Raw genomic sequence first — 15,965 nt, forward strand, 5'->3', positions numbered from 1 at the left:
AACACTACTGGTATTAAAATGTACTGCTTAAGTGTTCTGTTGTGATATTAATGAAACACAAGAAAAAAAGTCTTGATGCCTGGGATATTTATAATTAAAGAGTTAGGGGTCAATTGCACAATATGACCATAAGCAACTGAACATGAAATTATAGAGAGATTTGGAAGCGCTTTTGTGTAAATCTTTTGAATAAGACGTCTTCTTTAACCTGTGGCATATTTTCCCTCCCTCCACTCGCCCTCTTCTCTGTAGCAAACAGTCCACCTGACTCTAGCTGAAGATTGTATGAAGCATTTCCACGGGATGGTGGAAAAACTATGCAAGGCCGAACAGGTATACAGCATTCTTTGGGCTCTGAAATGCTGAATATTTAACTATAACATATTTTGATATGTTGGACCGTAAAAATGTTTTTTTTTTGATCATCTTGAGTAGAGTTTTCCAAAGATTTGCAGAGTATTGATTTCTTTTATTGTTAAACCACTGTTTCTTTTCTTAAGGACTTGGCTGTTGGAACAGATGCACAAAGCCAGAAAATTAAGGACCCCATGAGAATCATTCTGCCTTTTTTGCTGGACAAGACTATTGGAGATTATGAAAAATTGAGGATCATCTTGCTCTATATCTTCCATGTAAATGGTACTGTAAATGTAACAAGCAGTACAGATCCAGTAATTGTTTGGCTTCCTACATGTGAATCCAAATCTCACGAAAGATAAACAATTTTACACGTTAGCATATATCTTTAATTAAGATTGTGGCACTACCACTAATTTGTGATGTTTTACTGTGTCTTTATTTTCCTTATCAAGATGTTAGACCCAATTAAATGAAGTTGGTTTGTTACAAGAAAATATAATGGTCGCCTCATTATAGGAAGAAAGTAAAAGCTATAGAGAGGGCGCAGAGGAAAATTACCAAGATGCCTTGATTAGATTCAGTGTGTTATGAATACAGGTTGGAGTGAAGGAGGATGAGAGATAACTTAATAGAGGTGAACATTGATCGAGGGATAGCCAGTGACGTTTTACCAGGGTGGAAATGGCTTATACCAGGGCACAGTATTTTAAGGTGATTGGAGAAAAGTAAAGGGGTGACATAAGAGGTAAGTTCTTTACACAGAGAGTGGTGGGTGCATGGAGCACATTGCCAGGGTTGGTGGTAGGGGTAGATACACTAGGGACATTTAAGAAAACTCTTAGATAGGTACATGAGTGATAGAAAAGTGGAGAGCTTTGTAGAAGGGAAGCATTAGGTTGATACTAGTAGGTTAAGAGGTCAATGTAACATCATGTGCTGAAGGGCCTGTATTTTGCTGCAGTGCTGTATATTACACAGTATATAATAATGTGATTGTTGAAATATTGTCTTAATATATTGCTCTGACAGCTGACACTAATAAGTTTTTATGTAAGTTTAATGAAAGCTAAGAAATTGTGGAAAATAAATTGTTTTGTAAAAAAATTAGCCTTTTAGTGTTGTAAGAATATTTTTCATACTATATCTTAATGCTCACCTTAAAATTAAGATGCATTAAGTAAACATGCTGGAGTTTTGACACATTATTTTGTGTTGAGAATTAATGTACTGAAATTTCTACTATGCTTTAAGTAGAATTGTGAATTTATGCTTTAGAATGCAAAAAAGTCCTTTGTTTCTATTCACTGCTGAATACAAATTGATGTAAGATACAGACGAAGAAAATGTTGTCAGTGACATCTGTACGTGTGTAAACTGCCCTACTGTAGAGGTACAACTACCAATCCTATAATCAGATGAAAAACAAATGAAGAATTTTTAAAAATTCTTTTAAAGAAACATTATGTTGTCCCATTATGTTGCCTAGTAATTATTTGGCAATGTTTGTAAGCAGGTCTTAACCTCATTTAAAGAGCATATACTCAAGAAAATTTGCAAATATTCTCTCTTTTGAAATATCTAATAATAGAACAAATGGCTTCAATAAGGAAAAATTGTAGAATTACTTAACTTGGACCTTGGGTTTTTATGTTCTGTTCTTAGGACATAAGTCTTGGATCAAAAGTATTTTAATTTTATTTTTACATCTCCCCATACCAGAAATGCCAAATAAACTATTTATTTTCAATAACTAGGAGTCCTGTTCCTTCATCCTTTCAATAAAACAGTAATATTTTAGTCTGATAACTGCACGTCTGTACTAATGTGTACAGTTTGTTTAAAAAAACTGTGAAGAACATTTGATCAAATTTTTGCCCTTTCCTTCTCCATTTCCTCAACTTCTAACCTCTCTAATTTTGTAGTACGGTGAACTAATCTGCTAATTCAATGAGCAAGGCATATTTGGGAACTGTTTTAGCAGACATTTGGTATATTCAAGCATTTGGTACAATAGTATTTTGGGAAAAATGTATAGATGAGTTCATAGCTTACAAATTTGAAAAATAAAGCTGATGCAATGGTATGATAATTATTGAATGTGCTAAAATTTAAATTAACACAACTAGCAATGACTCAGAAGAGGAAAGTAAATGTTTTTACTTTCTGTTATAGGAACGACAGAAGAGAATCTTGGCAAGCTCATCCAGCATGGAAGAGTTGAAAACAACCGTGACATCATTGAAAACTGGAAATTTCTTGATGTACCCATTCTCTCTGTAAGTTTAAATTGCTTAATCTTTGTGCCTCTGGTTTAAGTCAGACTTCATACTGGTACACTAAATTAAATTTTTAAAAATATTTTAATCTTTTCTCATCACTGGGGAGAAATACTATTGATGGAATTGATATTAAGTGTTTCCTATCTGATTTCTTTTCCCCAGCTGGACCGATGCCTTCCTTAAGTGAAACATTAAGCACAAATGTTTCTTAAAAAAGCAATTGAAATTATACAACACACAAAATGTTGGAGGAACTTAGCAAGTCAGGCAGCAGCTACGGAAGGGAGTAAACAGTTGATGTTTCGGACTGAGGTCCTCCCTTCAAATTTGCTACAGCTTCCACCCTACCCTCAATTTACTACGTGTTCCGCTGGTAATGGTAATGCTCCCCAACTCTTTTTTTCCTGCTATATTGACAACTGCATCGGTGCTGCTTACCTCACCCTAGCTCAGCTCATTCATTTAATTAACTTTGCTTCCAACTTCCACCCCATCTTCGCCATCTTCGGACACTAAGGCAGAGTTGTTTGTCCATTGTACGGGCCTATCAGTGGCATCAACAGAGCTCTGTGAACTAAATAAAAGTACAGAAGGGATAAGCGGAGCGGCCATCGTCGGGGCAGCCCTAGGCGGCAGTAGGCCAGTGGCGAGAGTAGAAGCGACAGGCTTTGGCTCAAAAGAGGCTTCAACTTGGAAGAGATGTCGGCTCTGTGTAAAGCATCTGTTAAGGTTTCCTTTTTGTTTTTTTTCCTTTCTTACTGTACCGTTTAAATGGCTGTGGTGTGTTCTTCGTGCTGGATGTTGGAGAACTGGAAGACCCAGAGTGTCCCAGGGAACTACATTTGCCCCGTGAAGTGCATCTGGCTGCAGTTCCTTGAAGACCGTGTAAGGGATCTGGAGCAGCAACTGGATGACCTTCGGCTTGTACGGGAGAGTGAGGAGATAATTGATCAAAGCTACAGGGAAGTAGTCAGCCCAGAGTTGCAGGAGGCGAGTAGCTGGGTGACTGTCAGGAGAAATGGAAATAGGCAGTTAGAGCAGAGCACCCAGTGGCCATTCCCCTCAAAAACAAGTATACTGCTTTGGATACTTTTGTGGGGGATGTCCTGCCTGGAAAATACCATGGCGACTGGGTTACAGGCACCGAGCATGGGCCCGTGGTGCAGAAGGGAAAGAGAGAAGATGGGAGCGGTAGTGATGGGGGACTCAGTAGGGAAGAGAACAGACAGGAGATTCTGTGGACATGAACGGGACACCCGGATGGTATGTTGCCTCCCAGGTGCCAGAGCCAGGGATGTCTCAGATCGTGTCCACAACATTTTGGAGAGGGACTGGGAGCAGCCAGATGTCTTGGTACGTATTGGTACCAATGACATAGGAAGGAAAAGCAATGAGGTTCTGAAAAGAGAATTTAGAGAGCTAGGTAGAAAGCTGAGAAGCAGGACCTCCTGGTTAGTAATTTCTGGATTACTGCCTGTGCCACGTGCCAGTGATGGTAGAAACAGGATGATTTTGCAGATAAGTGCATGGCTGAGAAGCTGGTGCAGCGGGCAGGGCTTCGGGTTCTTGGATCATTGGGACCTCTTCTGGGGGAGGTCTGACCTGTTCAAAAGTGACGGGTTGCACCTGAACCCAAGGGGGACTAAGATTCTTGCGGGCAGGTTTGTTAGAGCTGTTGGGGAGGGTTTAAATGAATTTTGCAGGGGGGTTGGAACTGGAGTGAAGGGACTCAGGATAGGATGGATAGTAAAAAAGTAAAGATAGTGTGCAGTCAGACTGTCAGGAAGGGCAGGCAGGTGCAGCCAACAGGCTGAGTATCAAAACTTTAGGGATGCAGAATCAGAAAGGATAGCAAATACAGTACTCAAGGTGTTGTATCTAAATGCACGGAGTGTAAGAAATAAGGTGGATGATCTTGTTGCAGTATTACATATTGTCAAGAATGATGTGGCCACCACTGAATCGTAGCTGAAGGATGGTTGTAGTCAGGAGCTGAATGTCCAAGGTTACACGTTATATCAGAGGAATAGGAAGGTAAGCAAAGGGGATGGTGTTGCTCTACTGGTAAAGAATGGCATCAAATCAGTAGAGAGATGTGACATAGGATCGGAAGATGTTGAATCCTTGTGGGTTGAGTTAAGAAACTGCAAGGGTAAAAGGACGTTGATGGCAGTTACATACAGGCCTCCGAACAGTGGCTGGGAGGTGGACCACAGATTTACAACAGGAAATAGAAAAGGCGTGTCAAAAGGGCAATGATATGGTAGTCATGGGAGATTTGAGCATGCAGGTCAATTGGGAAAATCAGGTTGGTAATGGATCTTAAGAGTGATTTTGTTGAATGCCTAAGAAATGGCTTTTTAGAGCAGTTTGTCGTTGAGCCTGCTAGGGGATCAGCTATACTGGATTGGGTCTTACATAAAGAATAGGTGGTGATTAGGGAGCTTAAGGTAAAAGAACCCTTAGGAGGCAATGATCACAATATGATTGAGTTCAACTTGAAATTTGATAGGGAGGAAGTAAAGTCTGATGTAGCAGTATTTCAGTGGAGTAAGGGAAATTACAGTGGTATGAGAGAGAAGTTGGCCAAAGTAAATTGGAAGGAGCTGCTGGCAGGGATGTCAGCAGAGCACCAATGGTGCGCGTTTCTGGGAAAAATGAGAAAGGTGCAGGACATGTGTATTCCAAAAATGAAGAAATACTCAAATGGTAAAATAGCAAATAATATCAAAGTGGATAGTAAAAGTTTTTTCAAGTATGTTAAAAATAAAAGAGAAATGAGAGTGGACATTGGACCGCTAGAAAAGGAGGCAAGAGAAATAATAACAGGGGACAAGGAGGTGGCTGATGAACTAAATGAGTATTTTGCATCATTCTTCACCGTGGAAGACACTAACAGTATGCCTAGTGTGCGAAGGAAGAAAAGTGGGTGCAGTTTCAATTACAAGAGAGAAGGTGCTCAAAAGACTTAAAGGTACATAAGTCACCCGGAGCAGATGAACTGCACCCTCGGGTTCTGAAAGAGGTAGCAGTAGAGTTTGTGGTGGCATTAGAAATGATCTTTCAAAGATCATTGGACTCCGGCGTGGTGCCAGAGGACTGGAAAAGTGCAAATGTCACTCCACTCTTTAAGAAAGGAGGAAAGCAGCAGAAAGGAAATTATAGACAAGTTAGCCTGACCTCAGTGGTTGGGAAGATGTTAGATTCAAATGCTAAGGAAGAGGTGATGGAGAACTTGGTGACACAGGACAAGATATGACAAAGTCAGCAAGGTTTCCTTAAGGGAAAATCTTGCCTGATGAACCTGTTGGAATTCTTTGAGGAGACTACAAGCAGGGTAGATAAAGTGGATGCAGTGGATGTTATATATTTGAACTTTCAGAAGGCCTTTGACAAGGTGCCACACATGAGGCTGATTACCAAGTTAAGGGCCCATGGTATTACAGGAAAGTTACTGGCATGGTTAGATCATTGGCTGATTGGTAGGAGGCAGTGAGTGGGACTAAAAGGATCCTTTTCTGGTTGGCTGCCAGTAAATAGTGGTGTTCCGCAGCGGTTGGTATTGGGACCACTTCTTTTTATGCTGTATGTAAGTGATTTAGATGATTGAATAGATGGCTTTATTGCCGAGTTTGCAGATGATACGAAGATTGGTGCTAGGGGAGGTAGTGCTGAGAAAACAGGTAGGATACAGAAGGACTTAGATTAGGAAAATGGGAAAGAAAGTGGCAAATGAAATACAGTGTCTGGACTATTTGCTAAAATGGGAGAAAATCCAAAAATCTGAGATGCAAAGGGACTTGGGAGTCCTTGTGCAAAACACCCTAAAGGTTAACTTGCAGGTTGAGTTGGTGGTAAGGAAGGCAAATGCAATGTTAGCATTCATTTCAAGAGGCTGAGAATACAAGAGCAAGGATGTATTGCTGAGGCTTTAGAAGGCACTGGTGAGGCCTCACCTTGAGTATTGTGAACAGTCTTGGGCCCCTCATCATAGAAAAGATGTGCTGGCTTTGGAGAGGGTCCAGAGGAGGTTCACAAAGATGATTCCAGGAATGAAAGGGTTATCATGCAAGGAATGTTTGATGGCTCTATGTCTGCTCTCACTGGAATTCAGAAGGATGATGGGGAATCTCATTGAAACCTTTTGAATGTTGAAAGGCCTAGACAGAGTAGATGTGGAAAGGATGTGAGAGAGTCATGGTGGGAGAGTCTAGGACAAGAGGGCACAGCCCTTAGGATAGAGGGGCGCCCTTTCAAAACAGATGCAGAGAAATTTCTTTAGCCAAAGGGTGGTGAATTTGTGGAACTTGTTGCCACCTGCAGCCAGGTCATTGTGTGTATTTAAGACAGAGTTTGATAGATTCTTGTTTGGATGTGGCATCAAAGGTTACAGGGAGAAGGCCGAGAACTGGGGTTGAGGAGGATAGAAAAAAAAAGTATCTGCCATGACTGAATGGTGGAGCAGACTTGATGGGCCAGATGGCCTAATTCTGCTCCTATGTCTTATGGTCTTGCTTCTCTCCCCTTTCTTGATGCCCCTGTCTCCATCTCTGATATCTTTTATAAACTCACTGAATCTCACAGTTATCTTGACTATACCTCTTCCCACCCTATCATTGGTAAGAAATGCTATCCCTCTCCCTCAGTTCCTCTGTCTCTGCTACATCTGTTCTCAGGACGTTCCATTCTAGAACATCTGAGATGCCCTCGTTTTTTAAAAAAATGAATAAGGTTTCCCTTCCACCACCATTGATGATGCCCTACCTGCATCTCCATTTCCCACACATCTGCCCTCACCTCATCCTTCCACCATCCTAACAGAGATGGGGTACACTTGTCCTTTCCTACCACCCCAAATGGTCTCTGTATCCAGCACATCATTCTCTGTAACTTGGTCATCTCCAACAGGATCCTACTACTATGCACACCTTCCCCAACCCCTCCTCCGCTTTCTGTAGGGATTGCTGTCTTCGTGACTCCACCTATCAGCTGCCAGCTTGTACTACTTCTCCTCTCTCTACCTCCCCCCTTGCTTTCTGGTCCTGATGAAGAGTCTTGGCCTGAAACACGGACTGTTTATTTCCCTCCATAGGTGCTGACTGAACTGCTGAGGCCCTTCAGCATTTTGTGTGCGTTGCTCTGGATTTCCAGCATCTGCAAAATCTCTTGTGTTTATGATTTGAAATTGTAACTATAATACTGTGAGGGTCTATTTTACCTGCTGAACAGCTGACGATTTTGTACTTTTAGTCTAACACCCAGCAACGTAAACCTGTGCGTAAGGATCGCAGTACCGAGGAGAGTTACCAGCTTTCCAGGTGGACTCCCTTCATGAAAGATATCATGGAGGTATGTTAGCTCAAGTATAAAGTATATTCTTGCTTAATCTGTTGATATATTGATTTGAATTGAACTTGCATGAATGCACATTCTTGTTCCATTTAAAGACAGTATTCAAAATTATCTTGTCAATTTTTTACACAGAATCGACAGAATTTAGATTGAAAAGTATCATTGTCTTGTTGGCACCTGAAATTACTGAAGCAGCTGATGTCACTTTCTATTTGTTTGCTCTATTTTGAAGCCCTGTAATTAGAACAAATTAAAAATAATTAGCAATTAATAGAATAATTTTGAAAGCATTATAAATATGTTTTCTTTGAGGATTTTTTGAGGAGGTAGCTAGTAGAGTAGATAGGGGAGAACCAGTGGATGTGGTATATTTGAATTTTCAAAAGGCTTTTGACAAGGTCCCACACAGGAGATTAGTGTGCAAACTTAAAGCACACGGTACTGCGGGTATGGTATTGACGTGGATAGACAATTGATTGGCAGACAGGAAGCAAAGAGTGGGAATAAACGGGACCTTTTCAGAATGGCAGGCGGTGACTAGTGGGGTACCGCAAGGCTCAGTGCTGGGACCCCAGTTGTTTACAATATATATAAATGACTTAGACAAGGGAATTAAATGCAGCATCTCCAAGTTTGCAGATGACACGAAGCTGGGCGGCAGTGTTAGCTGTGAGGAGGATGCTAAGAGGATGCAGGGTGACTTGGATAGGTTAGGTGAGTGGGCAAATTCATGGCAGATGCAATTTAATGTGGATAAATGTGAAGTTATCCACTTTGGTGGCAAGAACAGGAAAACAGATTATTATCTGAATGGTGGCCAATTAGGAAAAGGGGAGGTGCAACGAGACCTGGGTGTCATTGTACACCAGTCATTGAAAGTGGGCATGCAGGTACAGCAGGCGGTGAAAAAGGTGAATGGTATGCTGGCATTCATATCAAGAGGATTCGAGTACAGGAGCAGGGAGGTACTACTGCAGGGCCTTGGTGAGACCACACCTGGAGTATTGTGTGCAGATTTGGTCCCCTAATCTGAGGAAAGACATTCTTGCCATAGAGGAAGTATAAAGAAGGTTCACCAGATTGATTCCTGGGATGGCAGGACTTTCATATGATGAAAGACTGGATCGACTAATAATAATAATAATAATAATAAATTATTGTCGCCAAACAATTGGTACTAGAACGTACAATCATCACAGCAATATTTGATTCTGCGCTTCACACTCCCTGGATTACAAATATTAAATATTAAAGATATTAAAAATAATTAAAATTAGTAAATATTAAAATTTTAAATTATAAATCGTAAATAGAAAATAGAAAAATGGGAAGTAAGGTAGTGCAAAAAAAACCAAGAGGCAGGTCCGGATATTTGGAGGGTACGGCTCAGATCTGGGTCAGGATCCGTTCAGCAGTCTTATCACAGTTGGAAAGAAGCTGTTCCCAAATCTGGCCATACAAATCTTCAAGCTCCTGAACCTTCTCCCAGAGGGAAGAGGGACGAAAAGCCTGTTGGCTGGTTGGGTCGTGTCCTTGATTATCCTGGCAGCACTGCTCCGACTAGGCTTATACTCTCTGGAATTTAGAAGATTGAGGGGGGATCTGATTGAAACATATAAAATTCTAAAGGGATTGGACAGGCTAGATGCAGGAAGATTGTTCCTGATGTTGGGGAAGTCCAGAACGAGGGGTCACAGTTTGAGGATAAAGGGGAAGCCTTTTAGGACAGAGATGAGGAAAAACTTCTTCACACAGAGAGTGGTGAATCTGTGGAATTCTCTGCCACAGGAAACAGTTGAGGCCAGTTCATTGACTATATTTAAGAGGAAGTTAGATATGGTCCTTGTGGCTAAAGGGATCAGGAGGTATGGAGAGAAGGCAGGTACAGGGTTCTGAGTTGGATGATCAGCCATGATCGTAGTGAATGGTGGTGCAGGCTCGAAGGGCCGAATGGCCTACTCCTGCACCTATTTTCTATGTTTCTTTACCTGTCTTTTTTTTTCTCAGTTGTTTAAATTGTGTCAGCAGCTAAAACTGTCCAAGATTCTTGATGCCCTTAAATGGAGCAAGAGACATTGCACCTTGTTCCATTTTCACCGCTATTGCCATAATTAACCCTGATGACAATGAAACAAAGGCAGAAATGGTTTAAATGAAGATGGAGACTACAGAGAGGGATCCTATTTGTATTTTCTTTATCTTATTTGGAAACCACAGTGAAAGTGGCTGCAAGAGGTGTAGTTAATAATTGTTGGGCAGGTTGCGGCTGCTGTGGGGAAGAAGTGCCGTGGATTCAGTTACTTTTGGGAGTTCAGATGGTCAAAACCTAAGCATGGGTTGCAAATAATATGGACTTGAATTTTTGTGTTCGACTGAAATTGAATACAATGAGATTTTGATTACCACATCAAAGAGATAATGATCAATAGCAGTTGTACATCACAAGAGCATGCTCTCTTGGAGACCTGATTGAATTGAGCTGGCTCTTTCTGGCATTCAGTTCCTTGCAGGTAAATAAGTCCCAGGTTTGTGAGCATCTATCACCTGAGTTGATGAAATTTTCCAGCAATGTACAGGGGAGCTCCGTTCATTTCAAGTTTAAGTTTAATTGGCATTCAACCCACGATTGCCACCAACTGAAACAGCCAAGGTGCCAAACACACCACCAACATTCACACAGAGCACAAGGCACATATAGCACAGATAAGTTAGCTATAAACATACAGTCACACAAAAATATATATACAGCCCAAGTTTCTGAGTGACATGTCCTGTAAATTAATGATGCATTTGTTTAGACCAGGACTATAAGGTAAGTTCAGTCTTTTTAAACTTACTTTATTTTTGTGTTTAATTGTGGTTAATTTATTAGTATTTAATAAACTTTTTAAAAATAATCTTTCTGATGTTGAAGGAAACAATATTAGAGACATTTGAAATGCTGTTAAGTTTAGTGGATTTTAACAAGGCATACTTCTATCAATGGCTGTCAAGGTGTATATACAGCTTCAGCTGCCTGTCAGCTGAGGTGTAATTGCAGTTATGTCCTGGCTCCCGTACTGTGGAATTGGGACCCCCATTGTGACCGGACTAATGTAGTCATAACAAGATTAGAATGGGTTTGGGGAGAGCACAGGAGATTGGTATTCCAAATCAGGCATGACTTGATCCAATGAATGGTTCACTATTCTTAGCAAATCAGAGGAACTATCAAATGTTGAATGTGTGTTCATTCTAAATACCAACAAACACTGAGGGGTGAATGAGGATCTCTAGAAAACATCTGGATTGGTAGAAATGAATTTAAGGATTAAGTTCCAACAATAGCACTGAACGAGTGAGTCATGAACAATAGAAATAACTATTATCTGGTTAAAAAGCAACTGCTAACTTGTTTGGTAATCACTGCAAAAGCTCATGACACACGACTCTCCAAAACATTCAAAGGTCAAATTCTGGAGGTATATTATTTAACTAGAAAGATGACCAGTTGCATTGCTGAAGGCCAATTGAGCTATTGTGGATTTGGTGAAGAACTTGAAGCTGATAGATAAATTGAGAATTAATAGCTGCTTTTCATGATGTAAGTTGCAAGATCATTAATTAGAGGATTAGAGAAATCACTTCTGTTAAGGATAGTGTAAATGCAAGCAATTTCTGAAAGAGGGAATGCACTAGGTGTAATTGCATGAGAAAGGGTAAAGTTTTGTATCTTGTTTAAATACCAGACCCTTAAAATACCATCCCAGAACTAGGTTCTCATAATGCAGGCAGTCATAGCCAGGGACCTGTGATCGAGTTACCTGTTGTTCTTACAGCCCATTGGAGGGAATAATTGGCAAGTCATACTTTTGTAGTTAGTCACCTAATATTGTTGCTTTGATTAAACTGGTTATTGAATATACCATATACAGATTTTGTGAGAAGAGGATTTTAGATGGGGTAAATTTATATAGAAGGACGTAATCTCACAAGTGTTGACTAAAGGGTTGTAATTCTCTTCCCTCGTATTCTTTGGTTTTAGTATTTTTTTTAGAAAATTAGGAGTGTTGTGGCAGCTCTTTGCTGAAATGTGGGGTTCAGAGGGGCACCTTGGCCAGCACAATGAAAGAAATTTTTTATGGTAATGTTAGAGTGAGGTGTGGATTTGACTTGCACTCCTAAAGACTGTGAGTACTAACCCAGACACTTTGGCGTTGGGAGGAAAGGATGAAGTTAGAAGGTGTGATGTTTTGTATGTAGCGTCAAAGGGAAGCATTGTCTATGCATTGTCTATAACTTTGTAAGTAGCGATTGCCTTTGTGTTTAGCATATAAATATCGAGCCTACATTGGGCTAGCAGACCTTTCCACCAAAAGCATCTCCGTCCATATGATGCCTGCTGTACCTTGTTGTGTCGAATAAAGAAGCTGCTTTGTATCTACCAGTGACTGTCTCTCCGGTGATTGCATCCACCCCACAACAGTAACAAGCTCAAAGGTGATCACAATCTTTAGAACATTTAACAGGATATTTAAAAAAAAATAGGGAATGTATAAATGGCAACGGGAGACTTAATAAATAAGTAATGGTCAGTATCATTCATGGCCAAAGAACCATCAATGCATATTATCCATAAGATCATAATGAGAAATGAATCCTATGTTGAATGTAGAGGGAAACGTTATGTCCCTGGGCTTAAAATGGACATACTTGTTTTACAACAGGTTATCTTTGAATTTCCCAATAGACCTATGCATCCTTCCTGCCAATTTACCTCCAAACAACTGACATTAAAAGTAAGATGAAGAGATGAGCCTAAATCACTGCACTAGTCCATTGTCAAAGTGGCTCAAATATAATACTTGTTTCAAATATAATCTTAATTTCTACTGTATCAAACTTTTCCAGTTACTTTTAATGCATATTTTCAATTCAGATTTAAATTTAGCACATCGGGCAGCAACATTGTTATCCCTTTAGCATTTTGTCTGTTTTTTATGAGACCGAGTTGCTAGCTTGACCTTCGACCCAGCACAGATGGGAAGCATGTAAGGAGCCAGCTGGATTTGAACCCGGGACCAATTGCCTCGAAATCCAGTGCTGATGCCACTACACCACCAGCTGGACAAGTGCATGTTTTAGCGCCTGTTTAATACACAAGATCTTTAAACATTGTTGTGTACATAGCAGTATTTGTTTATTATATTTTGTACAGGATTCCATTGCCAACAAGCTTGATTCCCATGACTGGCCTCACTGCTCGGGCTGCAGTGCTGCGTGGAATGGCTCAGGGGCTGTAAGGTACACTTTTTCTTCAACTGTGCTCTCAATCTTTTTGTGACATAAATCAAATTAACACAAATGTAAGTAACACATACAATAACCGATTATGTCTTTATCCAAATTTACCAATATAATTAGGCTGCTATATTTTAGTGTTCAAAAATGTCTTAACTCTACTCAGTGCCTGCCTATATTATGCAACTAATATTGTTTCAGGTGAGCCTATAGGAATATATTCTGTTCTAGACTATTAAAATAGAAATACACGTTTTGCAGTATTTTGTTTTTTTTTGTGTATTGTGAAAGAATTGGAAATATGCCATAGAATGTCTGAACAGGTGTTCTTAGCTGTATGGTGAAATCTTGTAATACAGCACTATAAAATTTACAAGAAACAATGACTCAAGAATAACATAAAACTTGCAACATCTCAAACTATTGATGTTTTCTGATCATCTTGAACAGAAAGCCTTTAAAGGGTTGGATGTAATAAAGAAGTAATCTTATTTTCTTACCAAATCTATCTCATGATGATGATGACTTTGCAGTTGACTGTGCCGCCTAAATTTAGTAAAATTAGAAACCTGTTATTTACATTGCCCTTTGCAGCACTTATTTTTGAATTTCAATTTCTTGTCAGAGTTTATTTAAGAAAAAGAAATAAATTAGGTCATTTGTAAGTGGAAATATCTGGATGTAATTACCTCGAGGTCTTTGGGTTTTTTTGTGAACAGTACTTGTAACTATTTTTCATTAGGTTGTTAAAGTTCAGGACACTTTTTTTTCTCTTTCTGTATGAATTACATAAATTCTACAAATTGTCTAGACTCAGACACTAGATATTAACTTATCTTTCCTGTTTAGTGCTCGACAGGGGAACAAAAGCAATCTCCATGATGACCGCAAAGGTGGTTTAAAACTAATTGTATTTGTAATAGGAGGTATAACGTATTCAGAAATACGCTGTGCTTATGAAGTTTCTAAGGCCAATAAGCTTTGTGATGTCATTATTGGTAAGTACTTATTCATCACAATTCAATTCAGTTCATTCAAATGTTGATCAAATGATTATATAATTTATGTTTGATTCATAATGATTTAATTTATCATATTGGATACATATGAAAGAGTAACCTTACCTTGAGTAAAGTATGATACTATTTTAAAATCAGTGGACTTAGATATAACAGATGCAGTTAAATGTTACTGAAATTATCTTTCTTATTCATATTCTAGGGTCAACTCATATTCTTACACCCACAAGATTACTTGATGATCTCAAGAAACTGAACAAGTAAAAGTGCCACATACGAGTTAAAGTTGGCCACTTGTATCAACTGCACTTAACGTGAATAACAAGAGCTTAACATCCACGTAATGAAACTTTGTTTAAAGTATTTTGGTAAACAAAGTACACAGCATGTATTGACCAGTTCAAGGACTCTAATTTAGTTACACTATTAATACTGTAATGAATCTTTTGGGAGAGTCAATATTGGTAAATTATTTCTGCTTTGACTTATTGCCTGTAAGTCAATGAGGATACCATACTCTGACCCGTAATTGGTGATCACTAGTAACGCGTTTGTATTTTTAAAATGTTGACTATATAGGAGTCTTTTCAGAGTAATGTTGCTTATAGGCTTTGTACATTTTGTAGCTATGTTTTGAATATATTGCCCATAATATGCTGTATATGTCTAACATAGGGTTGTAACATTTTCAACTTACTGTTATTAAATAAAATCTTATATCCTATCTAATATTGCATTGTAAATGTTTTTGCAAAAGCATTTACGCCTTATCAAAACTAGGAATGTACTTTAGATAAACATTTTTGAAAAGAATTATATTAAACAAATTTGCCACTTAAAGTGCAGTTGCATTCTGAAATACTTCACTGTAATCAATAAAGGTGTGCCATTATGTTCCTGTATGGTGCAATGCAAATCTTACCCATCAGGTGCTAATCCAGGAAGATGTCTACCAATGTGTGCAGTTTTCCTTCTCTGAGCTGTACTAGTGTCACTTGTGTGTAGAGCCAAAATAAGAGGGCGGAAAAGATACTGGCTGTGTATTGAGACGATTTGCATAGGCATGTTTCAACTGCCATTTTTTGTTTAGCTATGAAATGTATGTAACTGGAATATTTTCAGCATTTTGTTGTACAGAATGCCAACTACCAAGCACTGTATGTCTTCTGACAAGCTAATAAATTAAATGCTGCAAAGAGGCAACTGTGTTTTGTAATGCTACAAATACCTTCTGAAAAACTGAACCCAAAAAATTGAATAGAACACAAGCAAGTCTTTAAATATTTAATGAGGTGTATCAAGAGGGCATATTTTGGTGAACTAGAAATATTTGAATTGAACAACAAAAAGTATTGATGGGTTTAGTATTGTGCTAGGATGTAGTGTTACATAAAATTGTGACTTAATCCCTGTATACTGAGTTCTGTATTCTAGCAATGTTGGAAGATGCTGAGAAGTGGATGAATGGTTTTTACAGACAGAAAGCTTAAAGAGAAGTTATCAAAGGCACTGTTCCTGATTTAATTTGAGAAGTGATATGCGTTAAAAGCATAGGTGGTACTTGACTGTCTTCTACAAACATTTGTATTTCTCAGAAAGTGTTGTCTAGTTTGGGAGATTTTTATTAAAGTCAATCTTACAGTTCAAGTTATTATATGGTAAATAACTGGTAAGA

At 39.0% G+C, this 15,965-nt stretch overlaps 1 protein-coding gene across 1 annotated transcript in view; it reads left to right on the plus strand.

Annotated features, from left to right (window-relative positions):
- Positions 1-15,509, plus strand: part of stxbp3 (syntaxin binding protein 3) — a 50,320-nt gene extending 34,811 nt beyond the window's left edge. Inside the window, exons 13-19 of the mRNA XM_072274129.1 lie at positions 253-333; positions 501-639; positions 2,533-2,636; positions 7,890-7,988; positions 13,189-13,274; positions 14,121-14,269; positions 14,493-15,509. Coding sequence (XP_072130230.1) covers positions 253-333; positions 501-639; positions 2,533-2,636; positions 7,890-7,988; positions 13,189-13,274; positions 14,121-14,269; positions 14,493-14,554 — 720 coding nt within the window. The 3' untranslated portion in view covers positions 14,555-15,509. The remainder of the gene's footprint in view (positions 1-252; positions 334-500; positions 640-2,532; positions 2,637-7,889; positions 7,989-13,188; positions 13,275-14,120; positions 14,270-14,492) is intronic.
- The last annotated feature ends 456 nt before the right edge of the window (positions 15,510-15,965 follow it).

This window comes from Mobula birostris, chromosome 12 (assembly GCF_030028105.1).
Source record: "Mobula birostris isolate sMobBir1 chromosome 12, sMobBir1.hap1, whole genome shotgun sequence".
Lineage (NCBI taxonomy): Eukaryota > Metazoa > Chordata > Chondrichthyes > Myliobatiformes > Myliobatidae > Mobula > Mobula birostris.